Raw genomic sequence first — 18,913 nt, 5'->3', positions numbered from 1 at the left:
ACATACACAGAAATACATACAGAGGAATGATACTGAAAGTCCCAAGAAAGCTTGCAATATTTTGGCAAATATCTTTAGTGCAAAATTTACATTTTAAAGAGACCCTAATTCTAAGAAGTGATCTATTTTATGTGACTGTCTTAGATTACAACTGAAAAACAAGAAGAAAAAGGGTGGTTTACTTTACTCTTTTAGCAATGCTTGGTATTCTTCCAGACTATCCATTAAGAAGGAAAGTAAAGACAACACGACTTAAAGTGACTAATAAAAACTGAGAAAACTCAAAGCATTTTTTCCAAATAAATATTTCAAGTTAAATGCAACAAGCTAAGGAAACTTTAAAAATCCCAATGAAACACTGATCAATTACACTATTCTATCGAGATATGTACAAGAACGGTTCTTCATTCCTTTATTATTATCCTATAAGATCCTGTATACACCATATCCCACTCCTCCAGTGTGGCAGGTGTAGTGCTTATATTGAGCTACCTGTGTTCCCATGCAACCTGTTAGTCTGCTTTCAGTTGGATCAAAGTCTAATCCAAATTACAACATGGTTTCTTGAGTACTAGCACCAATTGAAGAATCCATGTGTATCATGGGTTGGGTTACAGATTTGTGAGCACCTGCAGGCATCTCTTGGATATTCCTATCTTTCTCCTTCTCCCTAATTTGCAAATGAATGTTATTGAGGGGGGTTGGTGGTTTTTTGGTTTTGGTTTTTTTTTTAAGTTTGATTATGCCAGTAGTATCCAGTCAACAAATATGCACTCAACTTTTCCACTTTGCATCCAGCATCCAAATCAACTAAAAGAGAATATCTCTCTCTTAAATAAAACACATGAAATGAAGTAAAAAACATTGTATTTGCATACTTTAGGGTAGTAGGACTGAGCTTTAAAGACCTTCTGTAACTTCAAAACTGAAGTATAGTTTGCAGAGCACAGACTGATGGCTTTGAGACACTTGATTGCTTAAAAAAAAAAAAAAACCTCATATACTTCATCAATCACCATTCTCATTTTTACATGGTTTTAAATTATGGCTGAACTCAAGTCATTCAGTTTCTCCATTCTTCTTTGGTATATCCACTGTATTCTTTATGACTGTTAAGGTGTCTATGCATGCTTAATCACCACAAACTTAGGAAAACCGTAGTTCTGAAGTGATTTAGAAGCTTGTTATTTAAATTTTGCACAAGAGTAAAAGTAGTATTACTACTACTGCAAATCACAAAAAGAAAAATCTTAAAGCATATCACCACAAAACTGTATTTCTCCATATGCCACATTTTGAACATTTATCTGTTATTCAGTAAGAGAAAAATATGACTTCATTGTCAACACTTAAAAGATGGTAGAGACTTTACTAAAAGATTAAATTCAGCTATTTGTCAAAACTACTGATCAAGTCAACATTTGTGCTTGCAGAACAATTAAGTTATTGAATTCTGCAATTAAATAGCAACATGATTTGTTACTTTGGTTCATTACCCATTGACTGTAATAAAATAGCACCCATGCTCTAACTCCCCTTGCGACAGAAACAGAGCTCTGCATAATAGACTAAAACTACATTCAGGAAATGAGCAGTAACACTGTAGGAACTGTTTAAGAAATATAGTCTTCCACTACAGAATGAGGTTCATCAATAAGAATTAAAATAAGAAGCCAGAATGTTTCTTTTCATTATGAAAGTATTCCAGAATCAAAGGAGTAGTAATGCACAGAAGTACATTCACAGACAAGTTTCATTAGGTGAAGTGGAAATCTACTTTCTGGGTATTATTTAGGAACCATAATGAAAACCCTGGCAAAGCTAAGGAATGCTGCTCACCTAGTAAGTGTCTGTAAAAAAAAAACAAACAAAAAAAAATTTCAAAATATCTCAATATACTGCCTTTATTTTTTCTCATTATCACAAGTTGCAATGCTGTCAACAGAAAAACTAATTTGATCAGATTAACATCATGTTTTTGAACAACAGAATGCTATATATACCCTGTCAAAATTTAGAATTATGGATAAATAGATTATGAAATACATTCAAGCAAGCAGATGCAATTAATTAACAGTAATGAAAAAGATGAACTTGCAGTTCTAGACCATACTTTCAGCAGCTTTCACTTTCCAATTTCAAGTAACTTTATGATAGTCATGCTAAGGGATTCATATTTTCATTAATAAGTTGAAACTGAAGAAAAAAAGTGCTTTCTAGTGCATGGCTATAATTGAATTTTTGTGTATTAAATCAGACTTACAGCATAAACGGTATTTGATAAAAAAACCTAAATGCACTTTTGTTCAAATCTGTTTGAAGAGTTACAATACATAGATCAAGAGCCTGGAGTTTTAAAAATACGTGTATTTTCATATTTTTACTACTGTAGTATTCTTTTGTCTGTAATGGACAATTACCTCTCTTTAAATATGTCATTTTAGGATCCTTAAAACTGCTGAGTACAACACAGTTTCAACTTACTACCATCTACCTTCTTTTCCTCTGCTGAAAGAATTATTTTGGTCCTATTAACAAAAATTTTAAAAAGCATTGTTTTTATGACTCTTTAAAATGCACAGAGATACGAAGCTGCTGCTTGATAAATCATGCCATTCTAGTATGAAATGGTTAAGTTGATGAGGAAGAAAAAGTTTTTCAGTCCAACTTTCCTGTGTGAATTGTTGGGAATTGCTGGTGTTGGAACAGAAAGCAACATTAAGGGCTTGGTACAAGTAAATCTCCCAAGCGACATCAGGAGGTAATCTTTAGTGTCTTTCTAAAAGCACCACAGTTGTGTAGATGGTATGACTACCTAACGATTGAAAAGACAACAGAGAAAAATATACACATCTTGCAAATTACATGTTTGATTTCAGTTATCACTGCACCTGTGACCTATTCAGCATTAAGTCAACCACCCGCCCCTTTGAATGGAAAATGCTGAAGTAAATAAAACAACTGTTAACACTTCGCTTAAAATACATGCTGCCTTTCCTTCATGTTCACAAGAATTCTGAACTTTGAATCTTTAGAATACCCAAGAGCCCCTTTTCAACTAAAGTTCATTAGATTCTCACGTTTGTATATTCTTAGATTACTGTATCACAACTCCATGTCTGCCACCTCTTTGAATACCTCTTATACTAAACGATAAAACTGGTTTAGTATATTAACCTATGAATTTAAACACATGAAAGTCAAGAAGTTAAAACTCTCGTGACATTTACTGTTCCACAAACTGCATCTATATATTATGATTACAGCCAAGGTGTCTATCGAATATATGTCATTTTATACACTAAATGAACTTTCTTATTCCTTGATTTTAAAGTCATGGTACTCTCAATAACTTATTTTTTATGTGACTGTCATCAAAATGAAATTGCAAACACTTTAAAATGCTACCATTAAAACAATTGTTCTGAAATTTATACCAGTGAGGGAAATGGGAAGAGAGACCTAATTCTTGCCTTAGCTGCATCTGCTCCTCCATCTCTCTGGGAGGGTGATTTTTTGCCAGTCAAATGGAACATCTGCATATGCCAACCAAATCTACACATATCCCGAAACACGATCTTCTTATAAAAGATCATGAAAACATGAACTTTAAGGTAAACTGTAGGTTTGCAAAAATAAATGCTGTGAGATCGCAGTATTTAAAATATGTTACATTCCATCCTTAATTGGACTAACAGTTCAGAATAAAGATATTAATCAATTCACGCATCATAAATTCAGAACAGTATTTTTATTTAGTAAATTGAGAGTGCTAAAGTACATTATTTCGCAAAATGAATTTTTATACCAGACAGCAGCAGACCAGGGTAAGCAGCAAAATTAAAATGCAAACACATCTTACTACACTGTAAATCATATGGTGACTACACTATTGCTTTTAGCAAGAGAAATTTTATTCCCTGACATACGCATCACAGTTAAGCAAGAAACAAATAGAGGGAATGGGAAAGAAACAGCTGGAAAAATGTAGAACAACTCTCATTCAACTCACAGCAACTAACCCAAGGGCAATAGCTGGCAAGTGTACTACCTACAGTTATGGCACATGCTATGATATGCACCAGACATTTTCTTCAGACACGTTGCAATCAATATGTCAGAAAAACTGACACCACAGTTGGGGGTGTCCTACTATTACAAGATCTCACTACAAATGCATTTATCCAAAATGACAGATTAGTGCCTAAAGAACATTTTTATGAAAAGAAATGAGAATTATCTCCACACAGAAGTAAAAACTCTGAAAAGCAATGGTACTACTACAAATTCAGTAAGAAATATTTTTTTCCCCTAGCAATGTAAACATTTTTCCTTTTTTCTTTTTTTTTGGAAAAAAATAGGTTATGTGAAATGAGAACAAATTTTAATTGATGGACTTGTTAATTAATTACAGGCTGTTTAGACATAAAAGATGAATGCAAAGTATAAGAGTGGGTATTAAATTAGCATTACATGTATGCTACTTATGCAGTTTGAGAGGCAGTCACAGATTTCTGTCATTTTGAACCAGTTATTTGCTCCACAAAGTTTATAGATTTTTGGACGTGTGTCTGCAGAGCAAAGATAGCTTTTGGACAAGTGATACAGGCAGTATGAACATCACACAGCAAATAGTTGTATTGGAAAGGAAACTGAATTTCTAGCAATCTCAAAACTTGTCAGTAAGGCAAGTAAAAGTGTTTATTAAGGGACCATGACTCTAGGTCTGAATCAGAATCCCCCTCTAACTCTAGGCTATGTTGCCCCGTTCCACATGAGCACTGGCCAAGTTGCTCCCAGATGAGGTACGGTTGTAACAGTTGATTAACGCAAGTGAGCAAACCAACAGGAAGAGAAATCATGACTGAACAGGAACAGTATGCACAGTGATAAGCTACCTTGTGCTAGAAAAGCCAAAACTTATCGGAGCAAGGGAGAATGGAGATTTAGACCCTGCCTGACTCAAAATACAAGTCAGTATTAGCTTACCCTCCAAAAGAGGGTAACAGATTCTTGCCAACACTTATGCTGGCATGCAGCCACTTGGTGATTGCAACTGGAAGGCTCACACTGACATGAAGGGGACGTACTATCGCATGGGACCTGCCCTTTGATCAGTAGCTACAAGTAGAGCAAGAGCTCCCCACAGGGAAGGAAGGGAGCCCTGGTGTCCAGAAGTAGGCTCAACTCAAGAGCAGCATTTTCATGGCTAGCGAATAACTTCAAATTAAATACAGAGGTGGCCACCATACAAAAAGCTTTTCCAGCCACCTGGAAGTTTCTGTGGCAAACAGAAACTTCCACTCCAGCAGAGCACAAAGGCACAAGCCAAGGGTTTAAGACCCCTCCTGGTGAAGTAAAACAGTTTCTATAATAGTCAACAAGGAGAGAGAAAATAAGGTCTTCAGGGAAAGAACAATCAAACCACCATCATCATCATTATGTGGGTCCCTGGGTGGGATACCAGTAGGGTGTGAAAGGAATGCATTTCCTTCAAACTAAAGATCTACAGTGCTACAGAAAAGTAGAGAAAACACATCAATTTATAACAGAACTTCAAATTGCATATAAAAACCATGAAGAAAAACCCTGGGGGATTCCAGCAGCTTTGTTTGGGCATTTCAGGATAACAGGCATCTTGGGTTTGAGATTCTAGGGAAAAGACAACTGCTAAGTATCAAAATCAGTTCACAGGAAATGGGCATACTATTCTTCCCAACTGCAGGCAAACACAGGTAAACATCACCGCATCAATTTCTATCCAACTGATAAATAGGAGCCTCTTCATTCAATACTGTGCTAGAAACTGCATTTTCTGAAAAACTCAAAAGCTTAAATATTAGAACAAATTTCAGGACACAGCATGGTGTCTACAGCCACAGCAATCTACCTACTAAAGGAAACCTGCAAAAATAAGAACAAATTCTTGGATTCCAATGTGTTTACAAAATAGACTCATCTATTACTGGAACACATTTCTCAAACTACAAAGCAGCTGTGTATAGGAGTACAAAGGACTTCTTAGAACACAGCCTATGATCTGGGCACACAGTTATGAGGAACAGATTAAAGTCAGCGATATTAAGAGTAAACCTTGCCTCTATTAATATTAAAAACTGTTTCTCGAGGTTGCAAGCAATGTTTATATGATTAGACAGTAGTTGTTTCTTCAACTAATTCTCAATTTGTGTTTGGAAATCAGCCGAGTTGAGTGATTAAGCCAACAGCAACAAAAAGTAATTGTTGCATTGCCTTTTGGTTTTGACTGCAACTACCTTATGATAGTCCACGTCTTCATTTACTACTCATGCATTCAGAATTAATACAATGAGCCAATGACCACTGGGCAGGAGTGCAGAAATCTCCAACTTATTGAACACAGGTATATATAAGATCACTGAATCAAACTAAAGCTTGAAAGGTTCCAATTTTTTTAATAAAATTTTTATTTGCTGCAAGCAATTATTTAAACAAATGACTGAAAAAAGCTCTGACTTAAAACAGTACCCGTTCTTATTATAAAATACCAAAGTACAGAAAAAATACACCAAAATAAATGCTCATTTCTACTTAAAACTGTATTACTGCATTTACACATTGATACACATATCTAGCAATGAAACATACATGTAACTTATCAAGTAAGCTTACAAACTGCATTTACCATAGATTTGAAGTTCAGCTCATTGCCAGGGAAAATTACACTTTTATCTCAGTCAACAGTTACTTTCATCTACTCAGCTTGCTTATTTTTTTCTAAGCCTCCACCTATTCAAACAGAATTCCACAACTGTTTTACATACACTTTTAAGTATTTATTATTAATATAAACCGTGAACAGCTAAACTTGCAACTATATTATGTGTGAAAAATTAACCAATAACCTGAAGTCAATTACCTTGTGCAGACCGTAGAACTTATCAGAATAACCTAGAAATTTAATTCTTCTGAATAAATCTATTTTACTTTGTTGCAATAACAACAAAAGAAACACACACATCATACGCTTTGTATCAGTGGGACTACAGGGAATCTTTGCCTACAACACTTTAAAAAGAAGAATGGCAGCAATTACCTTTAGACAGATTTTGAACTACTAAAATTCAAGTGACTTTTGAACTATGGCACTATTTTCCTGTGGAGGAAAAGCAGCTATAATCTTACCTTTCATAGGGACAAAGGTTTAGCAAACTAAACAAAATGAGGAAGTGATCTTTTGGGGATTTTAAAGGCACTCCTCTGCAATAAAAAACAAATTTGCCATCATTTTATTCTATAAAGGTAGAAGATCATTTTTCTACCCCAATCATTCTGCACTTTAACATGACTAACTGTACAATCATTAAATAAATCTTACAGAAGAACTTTCAGGGAGCTCCATGGCTTTAGGGTTTAGATGTATTGACTGTATATAATGTTTTGGGGAATTCTCAAATAGGCATTCATAACTATCATCAAAAGACAGACACCGTCATTCCATTTTTCTTTTCTCATGAGTTAATAGTAGACTATGCTAGGGGAAAAAAAAAGTCTCTCAAGATTCTATAAAACTAACTTTCAGTAGCTTACTGCATCTCAAATCAAATATATTCTGCACATTACTTTCCAAAAACTTCACAGACAGAGGAAGGAATTCTGCAAGCATAACAAGACAGCCAAAATTAGGAGTTTAACACTTGTTATAGCCAATGAAGACCTGACTAATGCCCTCAAAGGCACCTAGAGTGTGATTCAGCTTGTGATAAATTAGGTCAACTAAATTGCTCTCTAAGCTCCATTGACAGTACTGAGCAGCTCTTCAAAGGACCGCAATAGGAGCGCAGGAGTTAAGAGTACATGTTGACACTTAACATAAGGCACCTGAACCTGAGAACAGAAATTCCATCCTCAGTTTCCTAATTGGTGTTAAGAAAGGAATTGAACTACAGCTCAGTGCATGAAAAATACTGTTTTGAAACAATTTTCTATCCAGTATGAGAAAACAAAATGGGACTAGGGGATTAAGAAAAGCACTTCCTACCTGAAAAGACATGCTAAACAGCTCCAAGAAAATTTAAAATCATAGGAGTTACATGAATTAAATAAATGTATTTTATGCTTTGAAGAATGAAAGTCTACCTTCTTATAATTTCAAGGATTGAAGTAGCCAATCTCATTTGCCAGGAAAACCTCTGGAAAAAAAGTGAAGCCCTAAAAAGGTACAGGATATCAGAAATGCTAAAAAAAAAGAAAACCAAACTACAACACCACTTTATTAAGGAAAAAAAAAAAAAACCAGGATTTGTTTTTCAACAAAATAGGTGCCTCTCTGTTAGTATCTACCCTACCTTCCATCTCAAGAGAAAGAGCAACAACAAACAATACAGCCTCACCTTCCACGTAAGGCATTGCATAGGCTCACCTCAGAATTAGAATCATAGAATGCTCTGGGTTGGAAGGGACCTTTAGAGGTCATCTAGTCCAACGCCCCAGCAGGGACATCTTCAATTCAATCGGGTTGCTCAGAGACCCGTCCAACCTGGCCTTGAATGTTTCCAGGGATGGGGCCTCCACTACCTCTCTGGGCAACCCATTCCAGTGTTTCACCACCCTCACTGCAAAAAATGTCTTCCTTATATCCAATCTAAATCTACCGTCCTTTAGTTTAACCCTTGTCCTGTCACAGCAGACCTTGCTAAAAAGATTGTCCCCATCTTTCGTACAGGCCCCCTTTAGGTACTGAAAGGCCGCAATCAGGGCTCCCTGAAGCCTTCTCTTCTTCAGGCTGAACAACCCCAACTCTCTCAGCCTGTCCTCATAGGAGAGGTGCTCCAGCCCTCAGATCATTTTTGTGATCCTCTTCTGGACCCGCTCCAACAGTTCCATGTCCTTGTGCTGAGGGCTCCAGAGCTGGATGCAGTGCTCCAGGTGAGGTCTCACCAGAGCGGAGTAGAGGGGCAGAATCACCTCCCTCAACCTGCTGGACACGCTTCTCCTGATGCAGCCCAGGATAGGGTTGGCCTTCTGGGCTTCCAGCACACATTGCCAACTCATGTCCAGCTTTTCATCCATCAGTACCCCAATGTCCTTCTCCACAGGGCTACTCTCAATTATTACAGAAGTGTTTCTTTAAAACCAGACCTCATACATTTATAACATAAACTAGATTTTGAAGTAATGAGCAAAACAACGATTTGAGTATGTTTTAACTTTAAAATTCCCCCATTTCAAACTGTCACTGAAAATCATGAGAAAGTTCAAGGCTAGTTGCTTTCACTTATAACTAAATGCCATGGACAATTCCTTTCTCTCCTCCCCATCTCTCTGCCTTTTTGGTACAGCAAAAATGTGTGTAAAAAAACTTCCCTTTTAGAAGACCTCCTGTTCTCATGATCTTATATCGCAGTTATACAACCAAATCCGTATACTGAAATACATAAGACAAAAATACATTTAATGTAATACCCTAAAGCCCTGAAAATACAATCCATAGCTCCAGTATTTGTACACTGTGATTCATTATATAGCTATCTGTACACCATGTCCTGTCCCATAGTTGCTTATGTTTGCTTCACTGATGGATGTTTCACCACTAAAAAGGATCCATGTAGTATTACAAAAAATTACCTGCCAGAGTTCAAAGGCTTCTTTTTTTTTTTTTTTTTTTTGAAGAAAGCAAGTCAACATTTTAATCAAAAGCAAGAGTATGCTTTCCTCCCGCAATGAGAATGAAGGGTTGTATTACCTTCATGCACTGTTATTCCACAGTTGTCACACTGGATTATTTCATCAGCATCTTCACTGTTATCTCCAAGACAAACGCAACAAATCAAAATATGGTCCATTTTCTGGGAACTCCAATTTTGAGACTTCTCAAGGATCAATGAGTCCTAATATTGAAAAATGAAGACATGTGGATTATGCCAGGAACTTCAATTTTATTTAAAACAAAAGATCTGTTATTTGCTCAATTTTGAACAATAAACAAAGATGGAAAATTATTTTCACAAGAACAAAAGCTTCTTTGTTGTCAAAACATTTAAACACTTAATCCACAAATATAAGAGCTGGGAGAAAGGATGGATACAATCTGATCTCAATATACATATTGATCTGTTAAGATCCAAAGGCCAGAGAAGGGTCTTATCCCTTCAGACAGAAACACTTATGTCTTTAAAGCATTTACATTCTACAAAAAGGAACAAATACACACACCTTAAAAACCATTTAAAAATAAAATAAATAAACAAACCCATTAAGGCAAAAAGTGACCTTCAAATGTCTCAATATTCAGAAAAGTTGCTTCATTTTGTTAAAATTTTCACCTTCCAAAAAGAAAAAAAGTCACAGATCTGAAAAATCTGAAAATAAACAGCTAACACAAGCCTGGTCAAGTCTTAAATTATGTAAAACATAACAAATTATCAACTCAGTTATATTTTGTTGTAATGCAAATGTATATGTTTCTATTTAAAACCATATGATTTATTAAAGCTGTAACAACAACTTTTCTTTTGATTATATACAGAAGTAAGGATTTGCAGAACAAGTACATTGCTCTGCAACCTTCAACGTGAACTACACTACTTAAAAATAATGTGGCTTTTAATATGGCATTTCTCTAAGGAAACACAGAGAAATGCTTCACAAACCAAATAAAGCTGTATGTAAATTTTAATTTTTTCATGAACACCATCTAGGCTTCTTATTATTTTCACTGTGAGGTACAGCCACTGGCTCTTCCACAAACTTTCACTGCTTCCATACATTTTCTTTTATTTTTATACTAAAAGCAAACATTGAGCTTGAACTACCTTCATTGGTGATATGAAGGCATATAGGGAAGTGTAAAATTAGGCACACTAAAAAATAATCATTGCAGGATAAAGAAATAATAATAGTTTCATAGCAGGGGCTGACAGTTCAAGCCCTAAATGGCAGCCATTCAAAATATCAGAGATATGAGAATATTCCAAAACTGCTGTGGTATCCTATCAGGAAAAAAAAAAAAAAAAAAAAAAAAAAAAAAAAAAAAAAAAAAGTGGAAGATGCCCTCTCAAACATCTCTTTCTCATTCCAACCCCCCATTTATGACATCAAACACTGCATCAATACTGTGCCTGTGTAGCCTAAGCAGATAAAAAGTATCATGAATGCTACCTGAAGTAGGTATTCTTCCTGAAGGATCTTAAATACACTAATCTACGCGATTTTTTTCATGACAGCCTCTCAATCTGATACAGTAAGTCTCCGCAAAAAATTTTCAGTGAATCTAGGTTTATCAGGTAGGTATTTGGAGGTAAGAGGGGTAATCTTTGCTTGATTTTAAAGCAAGATAAAAGGCTAGAATAATCTTACCACCCAAAGCTGGGCTCAAATAGTTTACCTCAAGCAATAGGGTTGGCTTGTTACAATGCTTTTGACCTAGGAAAGGTCAAGCACATACTTCCAGCAGTCAGGAAAGGCTTCTGGATGTCCCATCCATTTTCTCTAAACAACGTACGGAAACATGACCTATAAAAAAAACCCCTCATCTAGAGGTAAAAATGAAGGATTATACAACCATTCACACAGACATGCTTGCTTACAGGAAGGCCACTAATTGTGAAAAATAGAAGATTTTCCCCTACAGAGTTCAGACTTACGTAGCATTTCTTCCAACATCCTCTTTTTAGGACAAAGTTGCAAAGCATACTGAGGAAAGCAAGAAACTTGTGCACTTTTTTCAAAACTACTGTAGCCCATCGTTACTAAAATACCCACATTTAGCTTGCCATTCACATTACAGATAGGGAAATGGCAGTAGATACTCCCTAACTTTGGCAGATTAATTGTGCAATGGCACAGGCTTCTCAGACGCGTCTTGCAACTCTACAGAAATCAGCTTTTTCTGACAGTACCTTTGATAAAACTGTTATTTGGCTTCACTAACACAGGTTTATAAGAAATCTGCAATCTCTACTGTTTTAGATGCCCAAGGTCTGATAATTCAAAAAAGAAAAAACAAAGCAAAACCCCAAACTATTACTTTAAATTAAACAAACACAATTGTACTGTAAAAACAACACTGAAATAACAATAGCTATTTAGGCAGTGAGAACATATGCAAACATGGGTAAAAAAAAAGAAACAAGCAATGATGGAAGGGCATCAAATTTGGATCTAATGCTAGGATTCCCATCCGCTATGGTTCACCTTATGTGAAGACAGCCAACAAGTCAAACAGAGCAGCAGAGTGACTTAATTTTCTACACAGACATGCTCTCCCCCACTTTATCCATGTAAGCACCTGAAAGACCCCATCCCAGAAGCTGACCCTGCTTCTTTAAAGCATGGGAACTTTTACATAGAGATGCATAACTGCTGCCAACTCCTGAACAAGTCCTGTTCCCTACCCAAGCGAGAGAAAGGATTTCAGCTGAATGTGAGCATTTCAAGCTATATGCCTATATACTTCTAACTTTAAAGGAATAAAAAAAAATTAAAAAATAAAATAGCCACTTCACCGAGAATAGAAGAATCCCATAAAGTGGTAGCAATTATAAAAACAGAAAAGCACCATTTATCTACTAATGATGCTTGACCCTAGAAAAGAAAGCTAAGTTTGTCTTCTGTGCTTAATACAGTAGAAAAGTCCATAGTATTTCTTTACAGCACAGGTTAAAATACTGTATATCCAGACCTCAAAATATTTTTGTAAAATGTAGAAAAATGAAATAAAAATCACACAGAAACAAAACCCAAACAACCCATCCCCAACATCCCCCCTAACATCCCACCCCAAAAAGTCAGTAAAGGAAAGGAAGAATGCATATTAAGGTCACTACTACATGTTCAGAGTTAATTACCTGAACATTCTTTCATAAATTAATTATGCATTCAGACATCTGTTTTTCTAAGAACTTAGCTTCTGCAGTGCAATGAGATTTTGCTAGACTTGTCTGCTAGACAGGTTTTGGTTTGGTTTTTTTTTTTACTATTTTAAAATATTGTAGTAGTGGAGACTATACTGTTATAATACAGTTGAGTATCAATCTAAAAATTACAGTCTATAATCCAGTCTACAGATACTCACTGTTGCAAGACTTCTTGTTGAAGTGAACAGTACTTGGCTTTACATGCAGTAAAGATAAATTATCAGTTACAAAATTATAATTTGAATTTCAATTTTTTATTTTATCTTTTGATCAATGTCCTAAATCCAAGGCAAGAACAGACTCTGAGGTCCACGCATATTAAGAAGCTTCACAAAAGATACGTCAGAGACAGCTCTAGGTTTCTGAAACAGGCCTAATTTTCCAAGTCCATGGAAATTATGGACATATTTAAGGATATATCCCTAAGAATCTAGACTCACATCTCCATTCCAATATGGCAGACAACTCCAAAAGAAAACTGCCTAGCTCCATTTGAAGTTCTGATCATCAGTATTGGTAGAGCACTTTCAGCTCCTGAGCCAACAGAATACGAATAACACTACTAGAATTACAGAGCTAGACAATGAAAGAAGATGCCTATACAAAAAGTAAAAAAAACCCTGAATTATGCTTTTTTTTTTCCCAAACACAATTATTACTGGTAATTAAAACAGCACAGCTCATTCGCAATCATATTTATAGAATACATAAAAAAGTATCTGAAACAGTGAGAACTGATTCTTCCAAATACTCTGTTTAGTTCCCTGTCATTTTACACATTAAAATAAAGATTAACTGGAACAGCAGAACTTTAAATAGTGCCATACCACTACAATTTATCAAATGTTATGTTGACATTGCAATTATTTCCTGAAAATTGAATGTAGATTTTACAGCAACTCTTTTTACTTTGTTCGAAATTTTGCTACTGCAGGACATGAAGTCAACCATCCTGACAACCTAATATCTTAATTTTTCCACAGGCACAACCTTTAGGCAACCATAATTGTGCACAGGAAAAAAAAAGTTGCGTAATTAAACACTTAACATATAATTTTCACATTCTGCAATTAGAAGACATTTAATATAATAGTTCCCAAATACTTTTTAGTGCTGTGAGAAATCACTTCATTTGTGAGCATTATAAGCAAACCCAACATAAATTATCATGATTATCCTATTTGATTTTAAACCCAGTGTGCATATTTCTTTACTTAGGATTCTTCTGTCAGTGAACTTAGTATTCAGACTTTGATGTTTGTCACAAAGAAAGGCTAGGATAAGGAACAGCCTATCATTTAGCTATTTTATGAACATGTCACGGATGCTTTTAACTTTTATAACATTACAGATACGCAACGCCTATGCTAAAACAGAACTAAAAGTCTCGCTAATACATGTTGATTTGCGTACTGGACCTCCTACTGGACTTAGAACCAATCCAACCCCCCCTAAAGCCAAGAGAAGTCTCTATTGACTTTAGTGGCATGAGATTGGTCAAATGGTCCAAGCAAGCTTATTTAATGTGCAGTGCCTATTTAGCACAATTTTGCTGCTTCACTTATTCCTGTAAACACAATTCCAGCCAATCAGTTTAACTGTTCAAATTAACAGAATAGCTACTGGGGAGTAGTTTCCATTTGTCAACAGATATATTATAGAAAGTTGGTTGCACTACCTCATTACTCTTGCTTTGTGAAAGAGCCAGGCTATCATTTGTCAATTCCTCATCATCTGCATTATTCCTGTTAAGAACTTTACTCTTCTTCTTCTTGGATCCTCCATCACTAGCCGTGCTGCTATTATCTTCTTCATTTCCTTCCTCATCATTGTCATCCTCATCACTTCCACTCCCGTCATCTTCATCATCCTCATTATCTCCATCACTGCCCTCCTTTCGCAGTGCATTTTTTCCTTTTCTTTTCTCAGCAGTAGGCCGCCAGTCATTATCATCTTCACTATCATAGTCATCCATATCATTTAGTTCTTCCATTGATACAAAATCCAGCAAAGGTCGGTTCCTGCGCAAATTCCATTTTTTTGGTTCATTTGTTTGCTCATCAGCCACAGCATCAGGTTCAGCTGCTTTCTCTTTCTCTTTCTTCTTTTTTGGCTTTTCTTCTTCATCTTCTTGCTCTTTCTTTTCAGTTTTAATTACCTCTTTGTCTGCTGTTGGCACCTCTTCTTCATTCGAGCTTTTTGGCTGTTGCTCTTCTACTTTCACTTCTGCCGGTTCCTCCTCCAAGATATTTTCTTCTGATTCAGTACAGGAACCTTCACCACTGTCCTTTGATGCATCTTCACTCCCATGACCACTTCCTTCAGAATCTGTTGAGCATATGAAAATTTAAAAAAAAGGTTCCGACACAAATGTACCCCCAAAAATAAAATCTGTTGAAGCAAGTTGTTAAACAAAAGAATGATGCATGTTCCTCCCTCATAAGGTATTCCACCTATTTTTTCAGCTGGTGTCCAAATATTGCTATTTCGAGTGGTATGTTGAGAATCTGTTAAACATGAGTGCATTTTAAGATGGCAAAAAAAAGATGGCAGAATTTATTAAATGAACATTAAATGTTCCTTTGAACTGTAGCTCATATTAACAATAAGCAGTAGCACAGAATAATTTCTATGTGAAGTCACATCTTAAAGAAAGAGCATTCCAGTTTTTAATTTCCAGAGGCGTTTTCTAAATCTTCAAATTAAAATACCTACCCAATAGAAGAGATTTAAAATTACAAAATGAAGAGTTTACATAACAAGTACTAACAATAATATGGATAATCTCTCACCTTCATTTTTAGTACAGGTTTGTTTTTCTAGGTTTGGGGGCTCTTTTAATTTCCAATGTTATTTCACTTATTAATCCCACATAAGCTATGCCTCATTCAGTGCTGCAGCTGCATAACGCATAAATTCTAACCTTATACCACTCATATGATATTGTTCTGCGTGTAGTCACTGTTTCCATTAATTAACACAGGCCAATCTGTGCAATAGAAAGGAACAGAAGAGGATTTGTATGAAAAAAAAAAAATAAATCACAAAAATAAAGCATCTGTACTATAAAGTACACATAAAAATTACTGAAAAGACAAGTGAACTTGTTAAATTTTGTAACCATCATCCCCCTTCATTATCTCTCATCTTATATTCACCTACTACTTTCCATTTAAAGTATTTGTTTTAATGAAGAAAAACTCAGAAAGTATTTGTTTTTTAATTAGCAGGAAAATATAAATTTGCTTGATTCAATGCAGGGACCAATTAGGTAATGGCTAGAGTTTTCAGCTTGTTCAGAGCCATCACCGAGTTCTTGATGTCACTTAGATGCAATGAAGAAACATGTTGATGCTCGCAAATTAAAAAAAAAAAAAATCCTTAATCACTTCAGTTACCACACAAAAAAACCCAACACTCAGTTATCACCATGTGCAGAAAATTTCTGTGCACATCCATCTCCGTACAAAGCCAAATAAACAAACAGTGGGGCCAGTGTGGTACACACTTCACATGGCATTATTTCCACCCCACAGAACACTGTCTATGACTAGGCAGTAACTCAGTTGTTACTTCAATATAACGGTCAGTTTTATCTTTTTCTGCATATACATGTATGTGGAAGTATTTGATGAGGAGATTACATAATTATCAACAAAAAGATCCATCAGCGCTACTACTACGGATCAGGATATTAATGTTATCAGTCCTCTTACAAGCTAATAGAAAGTAAAAGTTTCCTGCAAATATTCTAACTTCTAGAGAGACAGAAAAAAAAAAAAGAGAATCCAGTAACACAAGTTATTGCACAGTCTTCTGAGAAAGGAGCAACTCAGTCATTGCCCTATGCCTACTCGCCTTAATGGGAGTAACGAAGTACAACATAATTAACTAAAGTTTTGAAATAGCAAAACACTCTTCAGGCATACCTAAGAAATAAAAAACAATATTAACGTGCAATCTAAAAAATTATTTTTAAATTACAAAAGCTTTGTTTGGATAGATATTCATGGACCTGTTGGAGCAGTCCAGAGCAAGGCCACAAAAATGGCCAGAGGGCTGAAACGCTTCCATGAAGAAAGGCTGAGAGAGTTGGGGTTGTTCAACCTGGAGAGGAGAAGGCTCCAGGGAGACCTTATTGCAGCCTTTTGATATATAAAGGTGGTGTATAAGAAAGACAGTCTTTTTACCAAGGCCTGTAGCGACAAGAAAAGGGGGAACAGTTTTAAACTGAAAAGGAGTAGGGTTTAGATTGGATATAAGGAAAAACCTTTTTATAATGAGGGTGGTAAGACCCTGGAACAGGTTGCCCAGAGAAGTTGTGGATGCCCTGGAATCACTGGAGGTGTTAAAGGTCAGGCTGGATGGGGCTTTGAGCAACCTGAGCTAGTGAAAGATGTTCCTGCCTACGGCATGGGGTTGGCCTAGATGATTTTTAAAGGTTCCTTCCAACCCAAACCATTTTATATTTGCCAGCTCTCACAAACACTTTACAAGTAACTCCTAAAGCTAGACTCATACTGAACATTTATATTATAGGTTAAATGCCATATGTATGTTTAAAAGTAAAATGTATTTTTGTATCTCATTTCACTGGTTCTGAGTGTCAATCTGCTTGTCTCACTGTAAATAAGGTAGTATAGCATTTTGCCACGTTTTTAATTTAACTGGATTTTTAAGTTACCCTATATTTTCTTTTGTTGTACTTCCCCACCACAACTCCATGACAGTAATTTGATTGGATGTTTTAATTACGCTGTTCCATTTCTAAATATGCTTAGACTTCTTGTGAATCTTCCACTTGATTTTTGGGTGAAATCTTAGCCAGGATATAGTTTGATCTTTAACAGCAATCTGAATTACCAAGTGATTCTTGTACATCAATACTACAGCACGGAGAATACTCTCTAGCTGCTTTATGCCGTGCAAACGATATAAAGCAGAGAACAAATAAAGGTTAAGTTACATTTTTCTCTCCTTCAAATTCTCTTTGCCTTCTGCCTACATGTTATGCATTGCACTCTCCTTTATGCATGCATATACACACCAGAGATGCCTATAGTAAGGGATATCCCTCTTCTTTCTGAACGCATCCACCGTGATAGGTACTTTTCTAGAAAGAGCTATTCTGTAATAACAGCTATTTTCGTAGGTGTTCTTCTGTCAGATGCACTTTCAGTTAGGAAGAGGCTGTAGTATACAATTTTCTCCTTGAAAGAAATTCTTAAGGAATGGCTCTTTCAAATTGGTAACCATATCATGTCATTCCTATGGGAGTGAAGTCAAGCTACTCTCAGTGAAAGATGGGACCCGACACACTGTCAAATAGTGAAGAATACGGAGTTCCGCTGAGAACAAATATGAGAGGTAATAGTTGTGAGAAAGGCATCATTCATTTCTGTACACCTTGTATCTTTAGCTCTACTAAGCACAACAGCAGGTGGCAGTCAAACCTAAAGAGGGTAATTCAGAGAGGAATTCTCCAGGACAGAACATTATGCTCCAAAATTAATATAAGAAAAAGTGTGATAAAGATTAAAAAAAAGTGACTACTAATCTCCACATCAACTGTGGAGTCTTGTACAATACCTACTATGCACAAGACTTCAGGGGAAAGCTATGAAATCACTACAGCAGTTAAAAAAATCCTCCCAGGATTTTGCAGGACCATTTTACAGGCAACTTTTAACATGGTACCCCATGATTTTTTTTTATTATTAATTATTGCTTTTTTTTTTTTTTTTTTTTTTTTTTTTTTTTTTTTTTACATTCTAAGAAAATCCATGTATCCAGACAGTAAGTGCTACACTACATAAGTACATGGCCACCCACCCACAGAGACAGGCTGGTTTTTAAATGCAGTATTTAGCTTAACAAGCAACTCTGTAAAAAGCAGTTTTATTGCTTGTTTTTAAGTGAAGTCTGAAGGATAAGCTAGCTAAAGGAAATCATGGACTCAATTTTGGGCTATCCTCTTGCACTAACAAAGGCTAACCAGCTCCAGAGAGCAGAAGATA

At 35.8% G+C, this 18,913-nt stretch overlaps 1 protein-coding gene across 1 annotated transcript in view; it reads right to left on the bottom strand.

Annotated features, from left to right (window-relative positions):
* The window catches only part of PHF14 (PHD finger protein 14), a 168,334-nt gene that overhangs the window by 140,881 nt on the left and 8,540 nt on the right, over positions 1-18,913 (bottom strand). Inside the window, exons 3-4 of the mRNA XM_035896951.1 lie at positions 14,575-15,224; positions 9,725-9,869 (exon numbers count right to left, since the gene is read on the bottom strand). Of these exons, the coding sequence (XP_035752844.1) occupies positions 9,725-9,869; positions 14,575-15,224 (795 nt within the window). The remainder of the gene's footprint in view (positions 1-9,724; positions 9,870-14,574; positions 15,225-18,913) is intronic.

This window comes from Egretta garzetta, unplaced genomic scaffold (assembly GCF_000687185.1).
Source record: "Egretta garzetta isolate BGI_Z169 unplaced genomic scaffold, ASM68718v1 scaffold30, whole genome shotgun sequence".
NCBI classification, from domain to species: domain Eukaryota; kingdom Metazoa; phylum Chordata; class Aves; order Pelecaniformes; family Ardeidae; genus Egretta; species Egretta garzetta.
The sequence above is the reverse complement of the archived record's forward strand: the minus strand, read 5'-3'. Positions and strand labels throughout refer to the sequence as shown.